A 21,658-nucleotide genomic window follows, 5' to 3' on the forward strand; every position below is an offset into this window, starting at 1 on the left:
ACAGATTCTGAATTTTTTTATCTAGCATTTTTGAATAGCGAAATACTTTGCTCTCTTACATTTCTTTTCAAATCATAATATAGATTTGGAAAGCAAGAAAAATGTCTCGAGAGACTAAATATCTGAGGTTCAGCCAAGCCCAGCATGGGGCCAGCATGACCCACAACGAACGAAGCAGAGTGTAGACTTTTACTAAATGTTTGTTTACATTGAGCTCCCTCTGCGTGCTTTCCTTCGTGTTATCACGTGAACTTTTACCAAAAATAGTGATGAAATACACTCCTTCTGTGTGTTCTCTTTCTTTTCACATGATTTTCACTTTTTCTCTCTCTCGCATTCTAAAAGTTGTATCAAACATTCGAAACGTCACAGATCAGGAGCTTGTGTCAAATCAGGAGCTTATAAGAAAGCAAAGCCTGCGAGATGCCCTTTTGGAAGCTTTCCCTCTCCTCTACTGGGGAAGCAATCATTTTATTTTATTTACAACATTTGATGGCTTCTTAGGTCCTTTTTATTTTGAGCGCCCTCCCTTTTATCTTTTTTTTTTGTTTTGCACTTTTTGATTTCTGAAAAAATCTTTCCAAATGTACTTGAAAATGTAAGTAAATTGAAAAACAAAGCTAAGGGCCGCTAATGGCCGCTAAGGGCCGCTAATGTCCGCTAAGGGCCGCTAATGTCCGCTAAGGGTCGCTGTTAGCGGCTTAAAACTTACTATGTGGCCGCTTCACTGTGGCCACTTTTAATAAGCGGCCTCGCATCGGCCTTCTTCAATATCAGAGCGGCCCAAAAGGTAAAAAGACCAGTCGAGTAGAGGCCAAAGAAGATCGGTCTTTTTACCGATCGGACTTTTATGTACTTCAAATCGCTTGGGGAGTCACATTTGGTTAAAGGGAATTTCCCCAAAATACGAAAATCCGTTTTTTAAGGCGAAAAAGAATTTTCCGGGAAAAACCACTTCAGCCATACTTTAGAGAATCTTGCCTTACATCTTTGTACAAAACATCAGAAAAAAGTAATGACAGGATTTTGCACAAAGTCCAAAAAATCCTATTTTTAGGTAGTTTTTGGCCCAAATTTGCCAAAATATATTATTTTTCAAAATCGGGCTCCGACACATTTTAGGCATTGCCATTTTGCATCATTGTGCAAAAAATCAGAAAAAAACAAAGAGTCAACATTGTTAAAAGCTATATTTTCTTATTTGGTTAAAGGGAATTTCCCCCAAAATACGAAAATCCGTTTTTTAAGGCGAATAAGAATTTTCCGGGAAAAACCACTTCAGCCATTCTTTAGAGAATCTTGCCCTCCATCTTTGTACAAAAAATCAGAAAAAAGTAATGACAGGATTTTGAACCAAGTCCAATAAACCCTATTTTTAGGTAGTTTTTGGCCCAAATTTGCCCAAATAAATTTTTTCTCAAAAATCGGGCTCCGTCACGTTCTGGGCATTGCCATTTTGCATCATTGTGCAAAAAATCAGAAAAAACTAATGAGCCAATCCTGAGAAAAGCTGGTAACAGACGGACGGACGAACGAACGAACGGACGAACGAACGGACATGGGTTAATTTATAGAACCTCCACCGGGGCACCCGGAGGTAGGTCCAAAAAGAAGACATTTTATAATTGTCATATTGAACAACCAAGGACCTAACGTGTGCTTTTTGGTTTTTTGATTATTTATTTTTAAACATTGCAGTGTTTGTGCAAGTTCAGCATATTTTTCATAGCGATTTAGATCTCAATATCGTTAACCTGGCCTTAAAAGTAGGTGTTTCTGTCATTAAAGGTAAAATTTGAAGTGCTTACAAACGATGAACACTCAAACAAAGATTACATAATCAAAGGTGAAGCCTATACAACTTAAACGTAAGATTCTTTTCTCATATTAATATATGGCATAACTTACTTATAATTTTCATCTTCCATGAATTTTTGCAGCTCATCGATATATTTTACGGAGTTCAAATAGTTTTGTACAGCATATATCGGTTTGAAATCTACAGGAAATAAAATTAAAAAAAATTACATCCAGACTCGCTAGCATATTTTTCATTTTGGATTGGATAACTGACCAGGAATAAAAGTTTAAAAGCCATAACGGTCCAGACAGTATGTTCCTCTAAAGAATCCTGCATTATAACACGCATGCGTAATTTGTCGTTCTTTGAATCATATGTAGTTAATCTGCGTGATAAACTAGTGTGGTCGTGTTACAAAAGTACAGGCTGTTTGTAGGAAATATATAGCTGAAACTTTCTCCAGACCTTTTCTATAGGATGCTTATGCCTCAGGAAAAAATCCCCTAAAATCCCACTGGTGGAACATCCCTTTTTTGGGCAATTTCTTTTTTCCCCAGGCAAAACCCTAAGGTCAAAAATTTTTGAAAATTTCAAACTCTTTTTGAGACAACATCATGTATACCATTCGAAAGCTCTCAAAAAACTATATAGAAGACTTTTAGACGGGTATAGCCGATTTCATTACCTAACTCGAGATAATTCACGCAGAAGATGCAATTTTTGGTAAATTTTAGACCAAAATGTGGCGAAAAGTGGAACTTGCGCATGAAAAAAGAAATCACCCGAAAAAGAGATGTTTCACTAGAGGATTTTTTCCTGAGGCATAAGCATCCTATAGAGAAGGTATGGAGAAAGTTTCAGCTAGATCTTATTTTTTTCCTGTAAATTATGCTAAACGACCCCACTAAACAAAGAGGAATAGGATGGAACCGGGTCAGAGTTGTGGACAGTGAAATTTGTCGATTTTGATGAAATTTGTCGTTGTTTTTATCTATTTTTAATTTTTAGTAAATGGAGGATTCTTTACCCCTCGAGTTATTAAACTAACACAGGGCTTTCTATCAGTTTGCTATCAAGAATAGAAAAGAGAGACGATTTACTAGTACAATCACAGAAGTAGATTATGAAATCTAATCATTCAAAATGTTTAGATATCATCTGCTAAATGATGAGGATTCGTTATAAAGTGGTCATTGATCTGCTTAATAAAATTTTTTGACGATAGATAAAGTTTCTATAAACCACTTATACGTTGAATGCGGGGTCACTTCAAGAAAATCCTTCACGAGCTGTTAAGCCATCTACGATGTAGAAGATAAGGATGTCTCGGGATGGGAAAGGTTTTGTGGGAAGGGAAATTTGAGTAGCTCATTTCCCTATGATCGAGTACCCGTTTTTTTATAAGAACAAACTATATAAGAACAATTATTTTAAGCCTCTGCGGACTCAAAAGCACTTTCTTAGAAAAATGGACAAAAATACTCAAAAAATGGCATAAATAAGAACATGTTAACATGTTCAGGAAACTCAAAAAGTTAACAACATCCGAAGGCTTCAAAAATTTTGGATGTTCTTATAAAGAAAACGTATGGAGCGATACTAGAAGAAAATGTAACAACACAATATGTGAAATATTTCTACCATCGGCAAAAGCTAAAGGCTGAATATACATTTTGAATGAACTTACCATATAAAGATTGTTGGTAGTCTGCTATGATCCTTAGTATTTCATTCATCTGCAAAATGGTTAAAATTGACATTATTTAATTTTCAAAAATATTCTTTTGAGTATATGCGAAGAAATAAGAATTTTCTGTCCAACTATATCACAGATTTTTCTGGCAGAGCAGGTATATATTGTTAAAAAAAGCTATTTGCAACTAGTAGCACAATGGAATTGAGAGGATTTTACACTAATACCGTGCATATTAGCATTAAATTACGAATAATGCGTACTTTATTGGTCCTTTCTACATCCAATCCACCAGTTGGAGGATGTATAGTGTTGATATACGTCAAATCTGTCAGATACATTCCTGCAAATAAATCACGATTCTTTTCACATTTATTAACTTTCAAAAAAAACAAAAACCACCAACAACAACTTGAAAAAAGTAAAACTTGAAAACTTCAACGTAAAATTGAACGTAGAATCTCTATAATTCGAGCTATTATTATTCGAATCTTTCTATAACCCGATTGTGTTCTTTATCCACGTCAAGGAGAAAACAGTATAAAATACTTTCTATGATTTGAATCTCTGTGTAATTCGAACAAGTTGGAATGAAGTACAAACCTAAGTAAGGTATACATGGTAGCTTTGTCGTTTGCAAGTGAAGCCGTAGTTTGGAACTGCAATAGAAAAAGACCAAAGAAAGGTGTTACCGTTGTAAAGATATTCAAAGATTTATATTAAATAATTTAAAATTTTTCCATCCACTCAGGGAGCACACTGGGCTATGGACAAAGTAGACTCACAGGGCGGCCACCCAGTCATACAAAACGTGTGGCGCTTCCCAAACTATATAAGTCAAACTATCTCAAATCCAAATATGACAGTTTTTCTTTCGTCGAGATTAATTTTTAGATGGTTCTTAAAGTCAGCTTTTCGAAGAAATCATTGAATTACGGAAACGCTCGAATTCCCGTGGGAAAATCAGATTACATGACAGCAATTAACAACATATGTCTAATGAAATCCAATGGAATCTTCATTTCCGTTAGAGCGTGTCACGAGATAAAAGGGCTGGTAATTAATCACAAAACCATGCTTTAGTGGTCGAAAATGAACTTGTAATTATGTTCTAATGTAGATTTGATTGCGATAAAACAAGGTTTTGTTTCATGATGCCAAAAAGACATTTTAGGATGCTAAATTACATGCCATTTTAAAAGCATTTGGAAACTACAGTAATTGAGCAATGAAAGACATCGAAATACCTCGCCCCCTCAATAGCATGCGGTGAAACTACTAGTAAAGATGAACATTGAAATTCTTGATGGAAGATTAAAATATCGAAATCAAGCTGTAACCGTTTAATCGAGAGTCAAGAATTATTTTCTTGACGAGCCTTGAATCGATTAGATGTAAATCGATAGCCATCAGATAGAAAGCCCGCAAAAGAAGGGAAAGGGCTTTATGTATGGTTTAACGTGATTTACCTGTTATTTTCTTCGCATACAAGCTCATTTAATTTTTCTAGCTTTTCTTTGTCCCGTTTTGGTACAACCTAAAGATGAGGAAAAAGATGATAAATCTAAAGTCTCAGATAAAATCACTCAAAGCTCAGGTATCTTTTACAGATTCAGAAATCAAAATTCCATACTAATGAGTCACCACATTTTTCTCGGGTGATCATGTTTTGAAGCTATTATGTCGCGAATAACAAAACAAGAAAATACTGTTATTTCTCTATACTTTATTATCTTGTTTGAATCAATGTAAAAACGTCAAGGGGTAAAAGAAAGGCGGGCCTTCCAGGAAAGATAAGATATACGGTTTTTCGCGTTATATAAAGGGATGTGTGACATGCTATTGGAAGATACGGAATTTTGACTACGCAATCAATATAAGATCAGTTCAAAACCACGATACACTTTGGTATTTACAATCATAGGCAAGGAGAGGCCTTGACTAAAGAGTAAGAACTCTGAGGGAATTGGAACTAGAGAAATAGAGTTCTCACCTGAAGGGAAAAAGTAATTGTAGCATTAAAGGCACGGAAAGAATGCAAAGAATCTACTGATACATAATATGAAGAATGCCAAAAGTAATGACATCAAATTAAGCAAACTAATATGTGATCATTACTCCGAGGTTAAAAATACACAAACTCACATTCCATGTTTTGTTTAGACGGTATATTGGTGTGCATTGTAAGCCCGATACTACTGCTTTCAAACAATTCAAATTATTCAATTCTTGTAATTTCTAAAAAAATAAAACGAAATGATTCAGTTTACAAGCATTTTTTATGACGTCAAAACAAGCTTGCACAATTCACTGCGGCAAAATAACAAATTTTAAAAGTCTATGTTGAATATCTTAAGTACCATGTAATGAGGAGATTATACCCCTCACCCTTATTTATTAGTCCTTAATTTGCGTGTTAGCGGTTTCAAATGAGTCAAATTGATCAAAAGGAAAAGAATTTCAAAGATGCCACCAAACAGAACAAGACAAATTGTGGAAGCGAATTCTTGACCCAAACAAAAAGACGAGAATCTCTCCTATTTTTGGACAGACATAATCGAGGGTCTTACCTTAGCAACTTTTATGAAGTAAGCGATTCGTTCTGCGCGTCCCTTGGCTGTGTTTGTATCCAGGATTTCACGTGTCACCCAATAACTGACCTAAAAATTAACATCATAAAAAATAAAAAGTGTGATTCGTCAAAGTAATGAATTAGTAAAGAAAGATGTATGGTACTGGTACTGGTACATCCCCAAAACACCTAAAAACCTTTATAGGTGTGGTAAGCTCTTGAGGAGATTGGTAATGAAATTACTAAGAAACAGTATCAAAAACACACAGGCGCTCATAAACTATGCATACAAAAAAAAATCACTTTAACTACCTGGTTGAATCGTTTGGTAGCTTTGACGATGTTGGGACAATTGTCATGTTTTCGTTTGGACGTCCACGAACAACTCGTCAATTCCTTCAAAATGAAATATCGAAAAAATGAGTAGCATTTCCCAAAGTGTATAATAATTTTTATGAGTAGAATTAAAATGTCATAATGTTAACTTTTTCAAAGTTTTTCTGATGAATTAGTGAAATATAAAACAAAAAAGTAATGGTTTTTTATATGACTATATTTATTCATGATGGTGCTTTGTTGTCCGAGATTCAACAAGCGACCGAAATGATGAATGATAATCGAGAGGGAAGAACAGTTTGTTTATACCTCAGGTTCAATGTGTTGAAACAAAGGTAAATCGATTAACGTCAATTGTTGCTGGAAAGACAAAAAGAGAAGATTCATCAATTGTTGGTTGTTCGATAGAATTTGGGACAAACACGGAAAAAAGGAAGAGTTAAAAATACTTGTTCTATGAATTCGTTAAAGGACTTTCTCCACTTTCGGCACCGCGCGAGCTCAAATTTGAGAAATTCTTTATCAATTTTGGATAAACTCCCATTTAATTTCTTGCACACGATCTTAAGAGATCACAATTTAAAATATTTAAATAGTAAATTCTCAATTAGAATTTGATTTGAAGATTTAATTAGACTCTAAGTAAGCCTTGTTAAATAACGAGTGTTAACAATCTTTTAATAAGCAACCAATTCAGTATGCTTCTTAGTGGTGGGAATGTTTCAATTATGAAACGGGTCCTAATCTACTTTGATGAAAAAGAACAACCGAAACAAAAATGCAATTCGGTTTAATCAATTTTCTCTGCGAAGGTTGGCAATATATCGTGACTCTTTAACAAGGGTTAGTAGAAATGTCATAACCTTTAGCGAAAAGTAATACCCATAAAACATTAGGGGTCCTTAACAAGCAAAAGCAATTAAATGCAGATTCCATAAGAATTCTGAGAGATGAAATTCATTAATTTTGGCCTTGAAAATTATATTCAATTTGCATCTTCCAGAAAAATGAGCATACATATAGGCCCTTCACGCATAGAGCTGAATATCTCTTTATGCCTGAAAAGACAGTTTGTTGAAAAAAAGACAGTTTCCAATACATTAAGAGAAAAATGCGAATCTTTCTTACTGCGATTTCATCGGCGGACACTTTCAAAACGTCAAAAACAACGGGGTTGTATTCGCGGTTGTCTTCGATTAACGTCACGTCTTTATCCTGTAAAAATGTGTTGGGAAAATCATAAAATAAAATGGTTTCTTTTGAGTTTTTAGGTTAGCAGAGACCAAGACTGTTGGCAAAAGCCCTTTTTAAATAAAGTCAGTGCTATGTTTGGGCAATAGATCCACTGTACTATTTGAAAAACGAATTCAAAGTTAATAGGCTGTATATCCTGGCAGGAAGTCAGGAGACCGTTTTCTGAAAGATCAGGGACTAGGTCTTGTGAAAATACAAAACCATACTCTCAAACGTGAAAACTTGATCACTTTAACAGATGAAAGCTTTCTCACAAGAGTTAACGAGAATTATTTAGATGAAGTGTTGAGATTTTGATCCCATGTTATGATGACCAGATGACGAAATAGTGAAAAAATTCCAAATAACATGAACGATACTCTAAGATGTTTATGTGTTTGAGCTTCAAAGACAGCCGTCGGGAACATTTTACCGTTTGACGGAAAGTGATCTCAGAAGACGAACAAATAAATACTTCAATCAAAATGTCTCTTTTTAAAATTCCAAAAGTTTTCAATTTTATGTATTGGAAAAGAAATCAATAGACAATTCCCCCAATTAAGACTTATTAGCTCTTCTTGAATTTAAGTCATCGGACTATATTCCCCAAAGTCATCGGACTATATTCCCCAAAGTCATCGGACTATATTCCCCAAAATCATCGGACTATATTCCCCAAAGTCATCGGACTATATTCCCCAAAATCATCTATTTCCGTGATCCGGGTCAAACTTCCTCCTGTACGATTTCGATTTGCCGCAAAAATTAGACTTACGATTCCAAAATCGATATCACTGGTCACATTGTGATTCGATGCCACCAAACCAGTCGTTGAATGGTTCATCACGCGACTACACTGTAAAGAAGAAAGAAGAAAAGTTTTAGTACTAAAGTCTGTATTTAAAGACTGGCTAACCGAGGCCAACCAAACCCATCGCACGACTGCACTGTAAAGAAAACCAAAACAGTTTTAGTACAAAAGTCTGTATTTAAAGACTGGATAAACGAGGCCACCAAATCAGTTGTTGGATGATTCATCACGCGATTACACTTTCAGTAAGAAGAAAGTTTTAGTACAGAAGTCTGTATTTAAAAACTGGCTGAGCGAGTATGTAGAGACTTTAACTAAGAATCGACTAAATAAAAGAAAATTTTACGAATAGCTGGGTTAGTTGACGAGCCTGATGCTCGAATCAGAGATACTCACAAGCATTGTCAAGGCATGGCAAAAGAGCCGAGTTTCATCTAGCTAGAAGCAGCATCATAAAGCAAATGATTGCTTAAACTTAAACTTTTAAACTTCACTTTGAAAACTCTTAATCGGAACTTTTATTAATGTGACAAAGTGTTGAGCAAGAAGCTAGCTGGTAAATTATACCTAGGTGATTTAGAAGCCTGCTGCAAAATCGGGAAACACGTTCAAAACAAAAAACAAAGGATCAAAACAAAATTCTTAGCATGAGGAAATTGAAAAATTTATGTTTGGTGGTGGTCCTGTGGCGTTAAAACATCATTTTTGACAGAAAGTAAAAACACTGTCAGTTTAACCAAGGACTGGTAAAATCTTTGTCACAAACCAGAGCACAGAGTTGACAACACCAACACCATTAATATAATCTTGAAGTTGGATGAAATAGCGAAGAAAGAGCAAGAATACCTAAACACAAAGCGAAGTTCCTTATTTAACGCTCAAGAAAAATACTCATCCGCTCGTTAATCGAACCATACAGAATTTTGATAACAGAGCAATGAAATTATTTTTTCTCATCAGAGTTACAATCAAAATAAGTTGATCGTCAAATTTTCTCATCACTTTGTCATTACAGTTGTAAAGCTTATTACCTTCGAAAAACATGACAAAAATATCTGGGGAGAAAATTGAGAGAAATATCAGCCGCGTTACATGTTTCTCTATACTGACTTTAAAAATATCAAGCTGGAAAAAAGGTAAAAAGGCCAACAGACAAAACAATTCTATAATTTCGAGCTTCTTTTATTGGAATCTTTCTCTAATTCGAACAAACAAAATTCCCCGTTCGAGTTCGAATTAGAGAGAGTCGACTGTACAACCTAATCAATTTGCGATGCTACATGTGATGTAACTAACTCATTCATAATTAGAAAAAAGTACTCCCTTTAAAAAAATAACAGTTTTTGAACAGCTTTGGTAGATGTTCATTTAGTCATTCAGATCCTTCATATCTAAACTAATTATTCCTGCTTACCCCTTCCGACATTGAACGTGTAAGGGCTTTCTGGTTCCAATTGTAATTGAAGTACATTGTGCGCGTGCTCATCGTGAACGTGAGAGGTCAACAAATAATCAACCAACAAACCAAATGTTTCAATTCTAACTGCCACTTCTTTTAAGAGTGTTTTGTGTTTTGTTTCGCGACAGTAAAAGTCACTCTATAAGTGTAAGGGGCCAACAACCAAACAACCAAACAACCAAACAATGGATATTTCAATGCTAAATTTCACTTCTTTAGAGTGTTTTGCTACAGTCAAAGTTACTCGATGATACACTGATGGTAACAAGCACGAAATAAATCTCAAAATACAACACAACAACAGGTAAAAAGTTTCTTTTTGCAGTAAATTGATATTTTGTTGTCTTCACACACACAGCTAGAACACTTTACTTAGGGATCAAATCATGATGTATTTTTCTCTGATGTTCAACAAATTTCTTTTGCAACAGATTATCTCTTTCTCAATTTTTTTTTGCACACCAGTGATCGCTTACAGAGAATGTCCCTTTTTGTTATACCTCACTTAAACGGTTTTAAACATTAATGATACAACTTGTACTAAATGTTATATCTTGAAACAACATTCGAACAATAAACGAAGTACTGTATCTTAATGAGCGGGACCACAAAAATCCAATTAGTTGCCAGGGGTGACCATTGAGATAAACCTGACTTAACGTGATTTTTGTTAAAGAGTTGGTTTTGTAGATAATTCGATCAAAATAGAATAAAGTTTTTGAAGCACTCACTTATCTATGGATTCTTATAAGTGGTCTCTTCACAACGTTGTTTCAACGTTCATCTAACGTTATTTGGACGTTGTGAACGTTAGATAAACGTCGAAAAAACGGTGTGTCAGCTGGGAAGCGGTCTCTTAATTTGTATTTGTATGTATCCCATGTATATTTACATAAAGTGTAATCTCCTAAATTAAGAAAATTATAGTATCGCCTTGATCTATTAAGTGAACTTATAGGACCAAGATATTTGCTTAGAAATAAATAAAGAAGGTGCAAAATTATATTTTTGAGGTGCCAAAAGCACGAAAAGGGTGAAGATAGACATAAAAACCATCAGCAATCGTGACGAGGTTTATTCAGCACGCGGGCTACGAGACATACATACATCTTCACAAATGTTTCCAATCACTTTCCGACCCGATCAAGTAAAACATCCATTGGTAACTTTGAACCAAATCTTAAATCTTTGTAAGACGAAGTTACCTTTGGCAATGCAACTTCAGATTTAGTATTTCAGAGATATGGTTTGGTGTCAACAAAAAGAGCAAACATTACTTTATTTTGTTGATGTTGAGGATTGGTGTTAGCAAAAGACAAGCCATTGATCCATAAGATATCTGTCGCCATATTGATTTTGAAAGCTTTATTTTTCTCGAATGAAATCCTCTTACAGCAGAGAGGTTAAAAACGTCCTGTCATGATTTCTTGATTACAAAAATAGTTGTCAGATTATGCAAGACATTTTCTTCGAGTATCTCTCTTCATATGAAGTAGTACCAGCATAAATTATTTTCAAGATTCCAATTATCCTATACCTATAGGTACCAAAACAAGACTGTACTTCTATAACAGAAATCTAACCAACTATATTCACATTCTTAATCCGAACGCATTTTGATTCTAAAAATATAACTCGACAACAATCACCGACAAAATTCTCACTGAATACACATTATCTTTCGTTACTCGAAATGAAAACAAAATCATGAATAGATCTCGTCGACAGATACAAGACCTCTAAACGGAAGATCCATGTATTTACTTATGTCAACTTTTATCTCTTATACAATTTCACGGTGATGAAAACAAACGATTGAACGAACACCCTTCCTTCGTATGTTTGAGTTGTCACAGACAAGTAACCTTTTCCTCATTCTTTCGTAGTGTATTTTTAGCAAAAACATGAATAAGCTACAAAAGATGTATCCGATAGTAAACTCTGGACGAAAAGTGAGTGAAAAAAAATCAAAGGAAAATGCAGTATGCTAGGGGCTAGGTACAGGTCATTTTAAGTAAGTAAGGACGCGACTCTTTCTACCTCGATTGTACGTAACTTACCCTCGACCCTTCGTTTTCATAGCTGAGCTTAATGCAGAAAGGCATCAAGTACCAGTATATGATCTTTGCACCGCAGCTGGGTGCTCACCTTTACAAAACAGCCGCTAATGATGAATGAGAATGATGTCGTTTAGAGAATCTTAACTTGCGTACACCATTCTTTATATTCATCACATTTATAAAGGCTAGATCGTAGGTAAAAGTGAGAATCAAAGGCATACCTTTTTTTAACCCATTTGGTATATTTCATAAATACAAGTACTAGGTCAAGTTTTGATGAAATTATACACAGGAAATCTCACCGACATCAAGATATTGTGATTGGTACTACAAAAAATTTGCTATGTTTACATCTTGAAACGACAACAAACAGAAAAAAAACAAAATGGTACCATCCCAACAACAGAACATATGATGACGTCATCAGATGGTTAGATGGTTACAAGGAAGGAGGTAATTGCTCTTAATGTTTGCTTAATGAGGAGAAGTCGTGCATGATCATGTTGCATGATTTAATATGTAAAATTCAACCTCATTTTTCAAGTGGTGTAATTCCTGTAATTGCTCGCTTAATAATACTCATTAGCAGTTGAGTTTGAAGGAATGAACGATACTGTAAAAAATAATAGCCTTTACGTAACTCGAACTTCTGCGCTTGTATTCAAACCACTCAAACCTCTATAAATCGAACCACGCAGACAGTATTTTCCCTAGAGCTCAAAAAACATTAGGAGCGTTTCTCTATTATATCGAACAACTTGAAAAAAGTAGCATTTCCAGTGAGAGTCAGTGAAAGTGGAGGGGGGGGGGAGAAGATTGGTGGACTGGATTAGTTTTAACGAGAAAAGTGTTTCTGAAATCTTTATTGCATATGCACAGAATAATTCTATGAAACATGAAAAGAGTGGCTCAAAATGTAAAAACTTCTTACAAATGCATTACATGATGGATAATAAAGAGAAACGCTGATGTTGGCATCGTTTTAGGAGAATCATTAACAAATGACGATTTAAACCCTTTGAAGTTGTTCGTAATAATGTGTGTGTGTATTTTTGTCATTGATGACGTCTTAAAAGGTTTTCTCACAGCATTAAATATATGGATTGCTTCCCCTTTTACTTTCTGCTTAAAATACCTTAAAATTGAAAGTTTTTCCTCTATTTTCTAATGTACAGACATTTTTGCGAAACCACCCTAGAAAACTTTTAGGAATGGTCTTCCTTATATTCTAGGCTTTTTTCACTTTTTGGCATTCAACAAAACACTCATAGCTGAAGTAAATTTTCCTTGCTGTCAGAAAGGAGACTGGTCAGAATTAGCATCGAGATGCAAAGTGTAAAAAAAGTAAAAAGCTCATTAATAAATGTTAATGCTTACCATCAACAACTTCCTCGATTATTAAAAATTAATGCTTTTATGCTAACCTTCCAAAAAAGTCAAAAACCTTTTGAGGAGAGAATACATACCTGATAGATAAGTACTAACCCTGATTTAAAATCGTTCTAAATAATGGACACTGGTTACACCACTGGTAACTAATCAAATGATACTCAGTCTCAGTGAGGAATAAGAAGTATTGAAAGCCACTGCAGGACAAAATGTTTCGCAGAAGCTCCGAAGACTGGTGCACGTTTCTTAATAGGAGCAAAGCATATAAGAACATTAAGCTTCAAGGCTTCCATTCTCCTTTTATAGCAGCTTTGAAGATTGGTATTCGAAAATCCAGATGGAGAAAGATACTTACCAGCACTTCATCTTCACCGATGTCCGCAAACCTGGTAAAGAAAGCTTCACTGGGTGCACTTTGTGGCCGGTTGTCAAGGAAACCCGCCCATGTTTTACGACGTGTCCTCAACCGTGGATGGTTCATGCGGGCTTTCTCACCCAATCCGGCGGCATCGTAAATATTTCGTGATGGAGAGATAAGAGATCCTAAACCTTCCATGAATCTCATTTAATAATTGTTGGTGAAATCTACCGATCCAAGGTGTCCGAAAATGTTAACTCGCTTTATTTCGTCCGAGTGATCAGACTTCGGTAATGACCAAAATCAAGTTTTTTGTATATCTAGTTTGATTTTTTTCCAGTCGTTTCCATTGCAACTCCAATGTGTTTGAATGATTTGCTCTGATGTTTGAACCTTTAGCTCACCACAATATGACAATAAAGGCAAAGCTAGATCATTCTATACTTTAAGCTTCATAGTATAAATGCTGATATGTTTGATAATTTTTAGTGTTCTTTTTTCTGAGACAAGAATTCAAGTCAATAGGTTAATACTTCGATGTATCAATGTGAAATTTTACTAAGATAAAAGATGTTTGAAAATTTTCTATTTGCTGTGAAACATTTAAAACACAAAACAGTTCAAACTTTGACGACCATTTCATAAGATGAACAATAAATAGAGAAATTAGATACTACCCCCTTATAATATGTGGTGTCAGTTTTATAGGACTTTTTTCGGATTTGGGAGACAATCAAAACATTTAGATGTAAAAAAAGTACCTTATGCAACACTAAGACTAAGATTACGTACGCAAATGACCTAATAATACAACAAAACAGAAAAGTGAAACTTAAAAAGTGATAACGTTGGGATTCTCATTGTTGAGAAATTACCCTGTACAGAACTCTAAAGTGAAACTAAGACTATTCATTGGTAAAATTCGGGAATTCCAGGGCGGTGGTACAGTGTCAGAGAAGTCGAGATAGAGATTTCAAATTTTCAAATTGATGAAAAGTGAAACTACGACAATTCGGTAAAATTCGGGAATTCCAGGGCGGTAGAGTCCGAGAAGTCGAGATAGACACTTCAACAAAAGAAAGTCCAAATCAAATTTCATTAGTTTGAAAAATTGGGGTTAAACTCTAATTCAAAAAAGATCAAAAAAGCTATCATCAATCAAACCAAATGTTAACTTATTTTCTTAATCGCTTTATACTATTACGAAAGATTACGCAAAAAAATGATTTTCCAAATAGATAAAATTGCATAAAATGAGCGGGAAGGGTCGACGTCGTCTGACCTTTCATTGAACCTCGATGAACTTATCAATTAGCTGAAACAATTTCAGCCGCCGTTCGTTATTTCGAAAATACATGTCGGACGATCAAAATCAAAGTGTGAATCAAAAAAGCGAAAAACAACATTGACCTTAAAAATGCGAAACAAAAAAGAAAGTAGTCACAACCCACAAGGTTTTCCCTCTAATAAAATTGATACACACTCATAAACACGCATAAAGACATTACCTAGTCAAATTCTACTTACTGACTCATAAAGTCTTCAATTGGCCCTTTTTAGCCAACGCCAATGAAAACATTAAGCTAGAGTAGCAGCTAATCTCTTTTTGTAAGAATAACCAAGATTAAGAAATACTGAAAGACTACAAAAAAGCTTTCATTGTGGAAATTGATAACGATCAGCAAAACCAGTTCATTTTGTCATCATACCTTCTGGAATATTCCTGGTAAAAACATATTTCAATATTCTTTATGTTCTTACAGAGAATTCTTATTAATGTTCTTATAAAGAATATAAGCAGAGCCAGTTTGTATAACCCATTGAACTTTCAGAAGTATTTTGATCAAAATAACAAGACGCACGTAATACCCTCAAAAAAGGTATTTTTTTGTAGTTTTTCCTTCCGAATAGCTTTAGACTCAAAACAAAATGTCATATTTTAAGATTTGACCTGCTTTTGCAGTAAAGAGAGGTTATACCCCACTTGCCAGTAAATGTCTAAAGTTAAAAAAAGCTTTCAAAAGATATGGCACTAGCATAAGGAAAAAAACGCCAGAAAATAAAAACAGTTTTTTCTCAAAGTAAGTCAAAAGAAAGATATATAAAGCTAAAAACGCAAGAAATCAGCTGAAAGAAACTTTCCAAAACCAACATTGCAGAACTTTTAAAGCATAGAATCTTATGAAATATTTGAAACAATATTTACGTTTTAAGAAACAACACTTACAAAATTGCTTTTCTTGTTTGGGCATGTGAAGTGGAAAGCTTGAGTAATTTACGGAATGAAAGCCTTTAAGAAGCAAAATGTCTCCATAAGCGTTTTTAGGGTGCTTTTTTGTGGTACAGTATTCTAAGAAAAGTCTTTTATCAGCAAGTCAAGACCCAACACGACTAAATTTGTGACTAAAGGACTGGTCACAATGAAAAACCTGAAATTCGAAAAGAAAATATACCAACAAGGTAATGGATCTGAAATATCCTTTCAAGAAATCGAATTTTTGTAATGTAGTCTGAATCTCAGACCGCTACAAATCTGCTATCAGTATGGAACACAAATCCGTTAATAAATACCAGCAGGCTAGAACTGTTGTTGCTAACTTGATAGAAAGATCTCTAAAAGTCTAGTAAGAAAATAAGAAAACAATAAGAAAAATTTAATACCTTAAAATCTGAGGAAGGCGACATTTGATGAAAAGGTACAGCAACTTGAACTTGATTTCTTCTTTTGGAGTTGGAGTTTTAAAAAACACACCACCTTGTTTTTCAAAAACAAAAATTTTCGAAGCTAGGTCACTCCCCGTTTGAGAAGAGAAGAATATTACGAAAAAAGGTCAACCAATCAGTTAAAGAAGAAGGGAAAACATGTTAAATGTGAGATCAGCAACCACAATTTCAAATTGGCCCTGGTGATGACTAGTTACGAGACGATTCAATATTCAATCATCCGATTACTTCATCAATTCCAATTCATTTCTTCATTATAGTAACGGATTTAGAGTTTTCTTAAAATGTAGGTATACTGCTTTGAAGTAGGTCATAGGTTAAAAACCGTTATCAAAACAACGATTTTTAACTTGACTCTATTACACATTTTAAAAGTTTTAACAATTTGAAATTGCAAATGGTAATCAAAATCTATATTCTAATTTTTACACACATACAAAATACCATGAAAATCATATTTTAATAGAAAGCCAAAACTATCAGCTGCATTATATGTAGACATAAATAAAATGTTTCCATTTTTAGATTTCAAGCAACCTTAATTATTTATTGATTTGGCAAAAACACGCGGTCACTTTGAACTATGCAAAGGTTATCCTAAATTTTTATCAGACTTGCAAATCTAATTACCGTAATTGACTTTATCACACGCTGAGACTGTTCCATCATTAACTTGCAATTAGTAAGCCATTAAAGCTAAGTAACCAGGGACTTGGGTCTCGTCCTCACAGTCAGTACAACCTTTCCCACACGCTTTTTTAATGAAACAATTTTAAAGGAACATGAGGCTCAATTTTGACTTAAAACTAAGAACGACCTCAGCATTTTTACTATAAAATTACTAAAAGAGCTCCTTTTAAGGCAAAAAGTTAAAAAACGTTCCAGCTGAAAATCACAACAGATAAGAATAGCTGAGAAAATGATTCAATGTATGTGCCTTTTACTAGAAACAGTAGTCAAAGCGTAAAGATCAAACAATCACGGCTCTCTCTATCTTTAAAGGAACTAAAAACGAGATCCAACGACCGAACCAAACAGCCTCAAAGTACAGTAAAACGTTTATATGAAAATGCCAACCACATCGAAAAAAATGTAATATTAAGTTAACCTCCATCCCTAGTATGGTAAAACAAAGAAAATTCTCTGCTTCTAATACTTTTAAAACTTATGTAAACATAGTCAGCTCACATCAAATAAAAAGGGTATTAAAGTATTTCGACATTATGTATACCTGCAGTTCCCCTTGGTAACCAATAGCTAACAAGAAAAGAGGATTTGAAACATGGAAAATAGTTCTTTATATTTCCGACTATTCCTACTCAAGTTATTTTAATATACAGCTGACACTCTCTAATTCGATCTTCAAGGGGGATTGGATTTTCATCGAATAGGGGAGCTTATCGAATAAGGGAGCGTCGTTTATGAGAGTTTCTTGTTGACGGTGACTTTAAATTTCATCGAATAAGGGAGCCTATCGAATAGTAGAATGTCGAATTACAGAGCGTCAACTGTATTGTATTTTCGATTCAGAAATCTCCTCAAGGACGTAGGAACTAGTGATTGATAGGCAAAATAAACTTTTTGTATTAGAAAAACGCAAATAAAGGTTTTCAGAGCTAAAGAGCCTTAACAACAAAATTGGATTTAAGTCTTTCTAACTCTGAATTTTTTTAATTTTGTGTAGTAAAATACTGAAAATTATGGATTCAAGTCCCAAAACGTCCATTTTAAAGGCTTTTTAGTTCTGAAATGTTGTAACGCTTTATAGAATTGAAAACTTTCCAGAGGATGAAGTCTTAAAAATGTGACTTAAGTCTTTTTAGTTTTGAGATGCGACGATATGGAAATATATTTTCAGCTCAGTTTCCTCATGAGATCCAACCATTAACAGCGTGAATAGTTTAGGTTAAGAAGCAGGGAGAAGGGGATTTTCCACTTCTTTGCTAAACCTTTCATTTGACGGATAGGATTAGGATTATCTCCATAAAAAATAAAATGCATGAGGGTTAAACCAAAACTGTTGCTAAAAATCTTCACGCACATCGAGGTTTAGGTAGAAAAGCATAGTAAAGAAAGAGACCAATGTCAAAAAGAATGTAATAAAGGCGTTTAAAAGAAGCCAATCTCCAACGCAACTTGTCATATAGTTATTCATTTTTTCCAGATTTGTTAAGGGAAAATTATTGAAAAGGCAAATTATTATGCATAGTATGTAGCTGTCCGTTTTGAGCTGTACAAACGTATATTGGAAGTAGGATCGAGACAAAAATACCAATAGATGGTAGAAATTTCCTAACGTAAAGTCATAATAGAGAAGTAAAAGGTCAAAGTTATTTGAATTATTGGTGATAATAGATATTGGTGATCAGATAAATGAAAACCACAAGTAAAAGGAAGGCGTGAGATGGGAGATAAGAAAATTGCACGCTAATCAAATGAAGGATGGTCATCAAAATCAAATCATGGTCAAAAATCTCCCTTGGGCCTTGTCTTCAATCTAAACAAAATAATATGGATGGATAAACCATAAACTGCTGTTAAACTTTATGGTATTGTCAAACTTTGTTGAAGCTATTTCTATTCCAAATAACTGAGCGAGATTCTTCAGTTAAAACCCCGACTACACTTAGCAGCAAACCAATCAGATAACTTCTCGCCAAGCTACACACCATATCAATAAATATTGTAACACCCCGCATTCAGTACTATGTTAATGATATAAAATTATAATCTAAAGTTATAACTTGAATTATATATTGTTTCTGAAACGTGCTGATTATTAAGATCGTTTTCTTGACTGGTTATTAAAATTGAATATACCGCGAGTTATATAAAAAATTTATTACTCGAAATATTCTAAAAAAGGAGCGATGCCAGAGGGTTCGAGAAATAAGCACAACAATTTAAATAGATCTTCTATCCGCAAAAACTCATAGTTAAGGTAAGGATAACGGACGCCTTGAGGCTTTCATTATGCAAAAATGGTAGACTCTTTAAAGCCATAAATGGTTTAAAAATCAATAGGCTATTAGCAAATAATCGGTTTTTAAACACCCTCATAAACGTTATATCAATTATACGATGGTTTTAGAACTTTAAGTGTTATTCAACTGCTTGAGTTTTATCGGAATCCTCGATCAGTAAAGAGACTCTAAAATCAAACTCAGAATAATAAAAGAGCAATACTGGTTGAAAACTTCCATTTAAAAAGCTAATTTTTAACAGATGAATGTATATATGCATGATTTGTTCAACTTAAAGATGGCAAACCAAAGAAGCCTTGTGAATAACCAGACCATCATCTTAACCCTATTCAACCTAGGCTTTTAGGGGCGGTTCAGAACTAGGGGGGGGCTTTTCCTGTACCACCCCTTAACTTTTGATCTAGTGGGTCTTTTTGGATGAAATTTGGCACACAAGATCCTTGTCACGTAAGGTAACTTTTGACAAAATTTTTTTTTGATGACGTCACTCATCATGCCCAAAGTGAGCAAAAACCGAAAATTTCTTTTGTTCTTATAAATAGCTATTGTATTCTAACAAAAGCTTTAGAATAAAGTTGCCTGAGTTTAAAATGCTTATTTTATCCTAAATATTCAATAAATTACGGTTTAAATGATATATTTGACATTAAAAATCAATTTGTATTGGAAAAGTATCACTTTTTGTGACACCTTACTGTCAGAAATGTCATCATGCTCAAGGTGTGAAAATTTTTAGGTGTCAAATCTTTTTTTATTTTGAAGCTAAATAAAAGTTAAGAATTTACAGAAAATTTCACGGCAAAAGCTCTATTATTTCAAGAGCTATTACCAATAGTTTGACTTCCGAACAGAAAGAGCCCCCCCCCCTAGGCCGAATAGGGTTAAAGTCAAAGATTACTTGACTACCCAATCATATTAATAGAATCTCTCTACAAGCAACGCCAACCATCATCCATAATAAAAAGTCGGTAAAATAGTGAATTTAACTTACATTATATCGGTGGTAACGCATTGTAATATCTTGCTTATAAACCTCAATCACCGAAAAATCAGCAACCAGTAAAATGCAAGTTGTATATCTCCAATCACGAATTTGTTAAAAAAACCTAGTACTTTCTAGTGATGTGCAGTTAAGATTCTTTATCACGAAATGAGTAATTTTGTATCCCCCATTATCACTTTATGAAAAATATATCTCACACTAAATGATTTGATGATGATCAAAATGATAAAAGAATTTAAATCTTTCTCGTTTTTTTTTAAACTCATTGTGGAAAAAAGTAAAAATATTTTCACTTGTGCTAGTCTATGAATCAATGTATCAAATTGTTTGGGGTTTTAGACACAGGAAAGACTTAACATTGTTGGACGACTAGTAAAAAAGAAAGAGGCATACTCCATATAATTTAGGTATTAGTATTTTAACTGGAAAGCTTTCTAGACACAGAACTCCATCTGACAGGCTCATATATGAGTACATAAAGAACTTAAGGTTTGACAGATAAAGATTCCATCAACCACAATGAGAGAAAGCTCAAATGATATGTCACAAGATTTAAATATTTTCACGTGAGTTTCGCTCGAGTAAGACGAGTATTTAGGAGATTATAGAATTCCAAATTCAGCAATTTCCTTTCTTGGTAAGAAACTTAAATCCTAAAAAAATACTTTACTTATCAATAGTGTAGAATTTAACCTTCACCTCCATTCCCCCGTGAAATGTTGACAGGACAGTAAAAAGCCGTTGGACAGTCGTCCGATCTCAACATTGCCTCTTGGGGGAGAGGGAGAGACCTTTCCATTGTTTTCTCAACAATTTCCAGTGATTCTCAAACATTTAAGTCCAGGATTGTAGTAAATTTTCATAAAAATTACTTTCCCGAAGACGGTACCCAACACGCAACGACATTGATTTTATCTAACAGCACACACAAGGAATCCCTTGAACAGAAGAACACTCTGGTGAACAACATGAATGGAAAATAGCATGAATGTGATTTTCAATAGCAGGAAGTAAAAAATCCAAGAAAAAAACTTGTCACGAACTTGTCTCCTGATGGTGTGGAGTTGACATTGAATGAACAAGTTTTAGAACATAGAGATATCAGCTAATCACATCTTCAAAAGCATATTTCCTCATCTTACTGCAATACAGTGATATATTGAGTATCAATTTGATATTCCTATATATAAAATATCTATTTGATTGATAAAATAAGTGAATTAAACGAGAAAGTG

The 21,658-nt window shown here is 34.2% G+C and overlaps 1 protein-coding gene across 6 annotated transcripts in view; it reads right to left on the minus strand.

Moving 5' to 3' along the window:
* The window catches only part of LOC136801021 (ras-specific guanine nucleotide-releasing factor RalGPS2-like), a 33,637-nt gene that overhangs the window by 7,653 nt on the left and 4,326 nt on the right, over window positions 1-21,658 (minus strand). The window contains exons 1-12 of one of the 6 annotated variants that reach the window (XM_067057645.1): window positions 20,412-20,447; window positions 8,411-8,491; window positions 7,531-7,617; window positions 6,712-6,762; window positions 6,379-6,462; window positions 6,065-6,154; window positions 5,640-5,732; window positions 4,964-5,031; window positions 4,098-4,153; window positions 3,758-3,837; window positions 3,489-3,537; window positions 1,909-1,999 (exon numbers count right to left, since the gene is read on the minus strand). In XM_067057645.1, the coding sequence (XP_066913746.1) occupies window positions 1,909-1,999; window positions 3,489-3,537; window positions 3,758-3,837; window positions 4,098-4,153; window positions 4,964-5,031; window positions 5,640-5,732; window positions 6,065-6,154; window positions 6,379-6,462; window positions 6,712-6,762; window positions 7,531-7,617; window positions 8,411-8,491; window positions 20,412-20,432 (851 nt within the window). In that variant the 5' untranslated portion in view covers window positions 20,433-20,447. Of the gene's footprint in view, window positions 1-1,908; window positions 2,000-3,488; window positions 3,538-3,757; window positions 3,838-4,097; window positions 4,154-4,963; window positions 5,032-5,639; window positions 5,733-6,064; window positions 6,155-6,378; window positions 6,463-6,711; window positions 6,763-7,530; window positions 7,618-8,410; window positions 8,492-9,860; window positions 9,963-11,182; window positions 11,308-13,709; window positions 14,247-16,373; window positions 16,413-20,411; window positions 20,448-21,658 lie in introns of those variants that run through there. The other 5 variants (XM_067057644.1, XM_067057641.1, XM_067057643.1 and 2 more) reach the window with 5 other exon arrangements.

The sequence above is a fragment of the Clytia hemisphaerica genome, unplaced genomic scaffold (assembly GCF_902728285.1).
Source record: "Clytia hemisphaerica strain Z4C2 unplaced genomic scaffold, Clytia hemisphaerica genome assembly, whole genome shotgun sequence".
In the NCBI taxonomy this organism is placed as follows: domain Eukaryota; kingdom Metazoa; phylum Cnidaria; class Hydrozoa; order Leptothecata; family Clytiidae; genus Clytia; species Clytia hemisphaerica.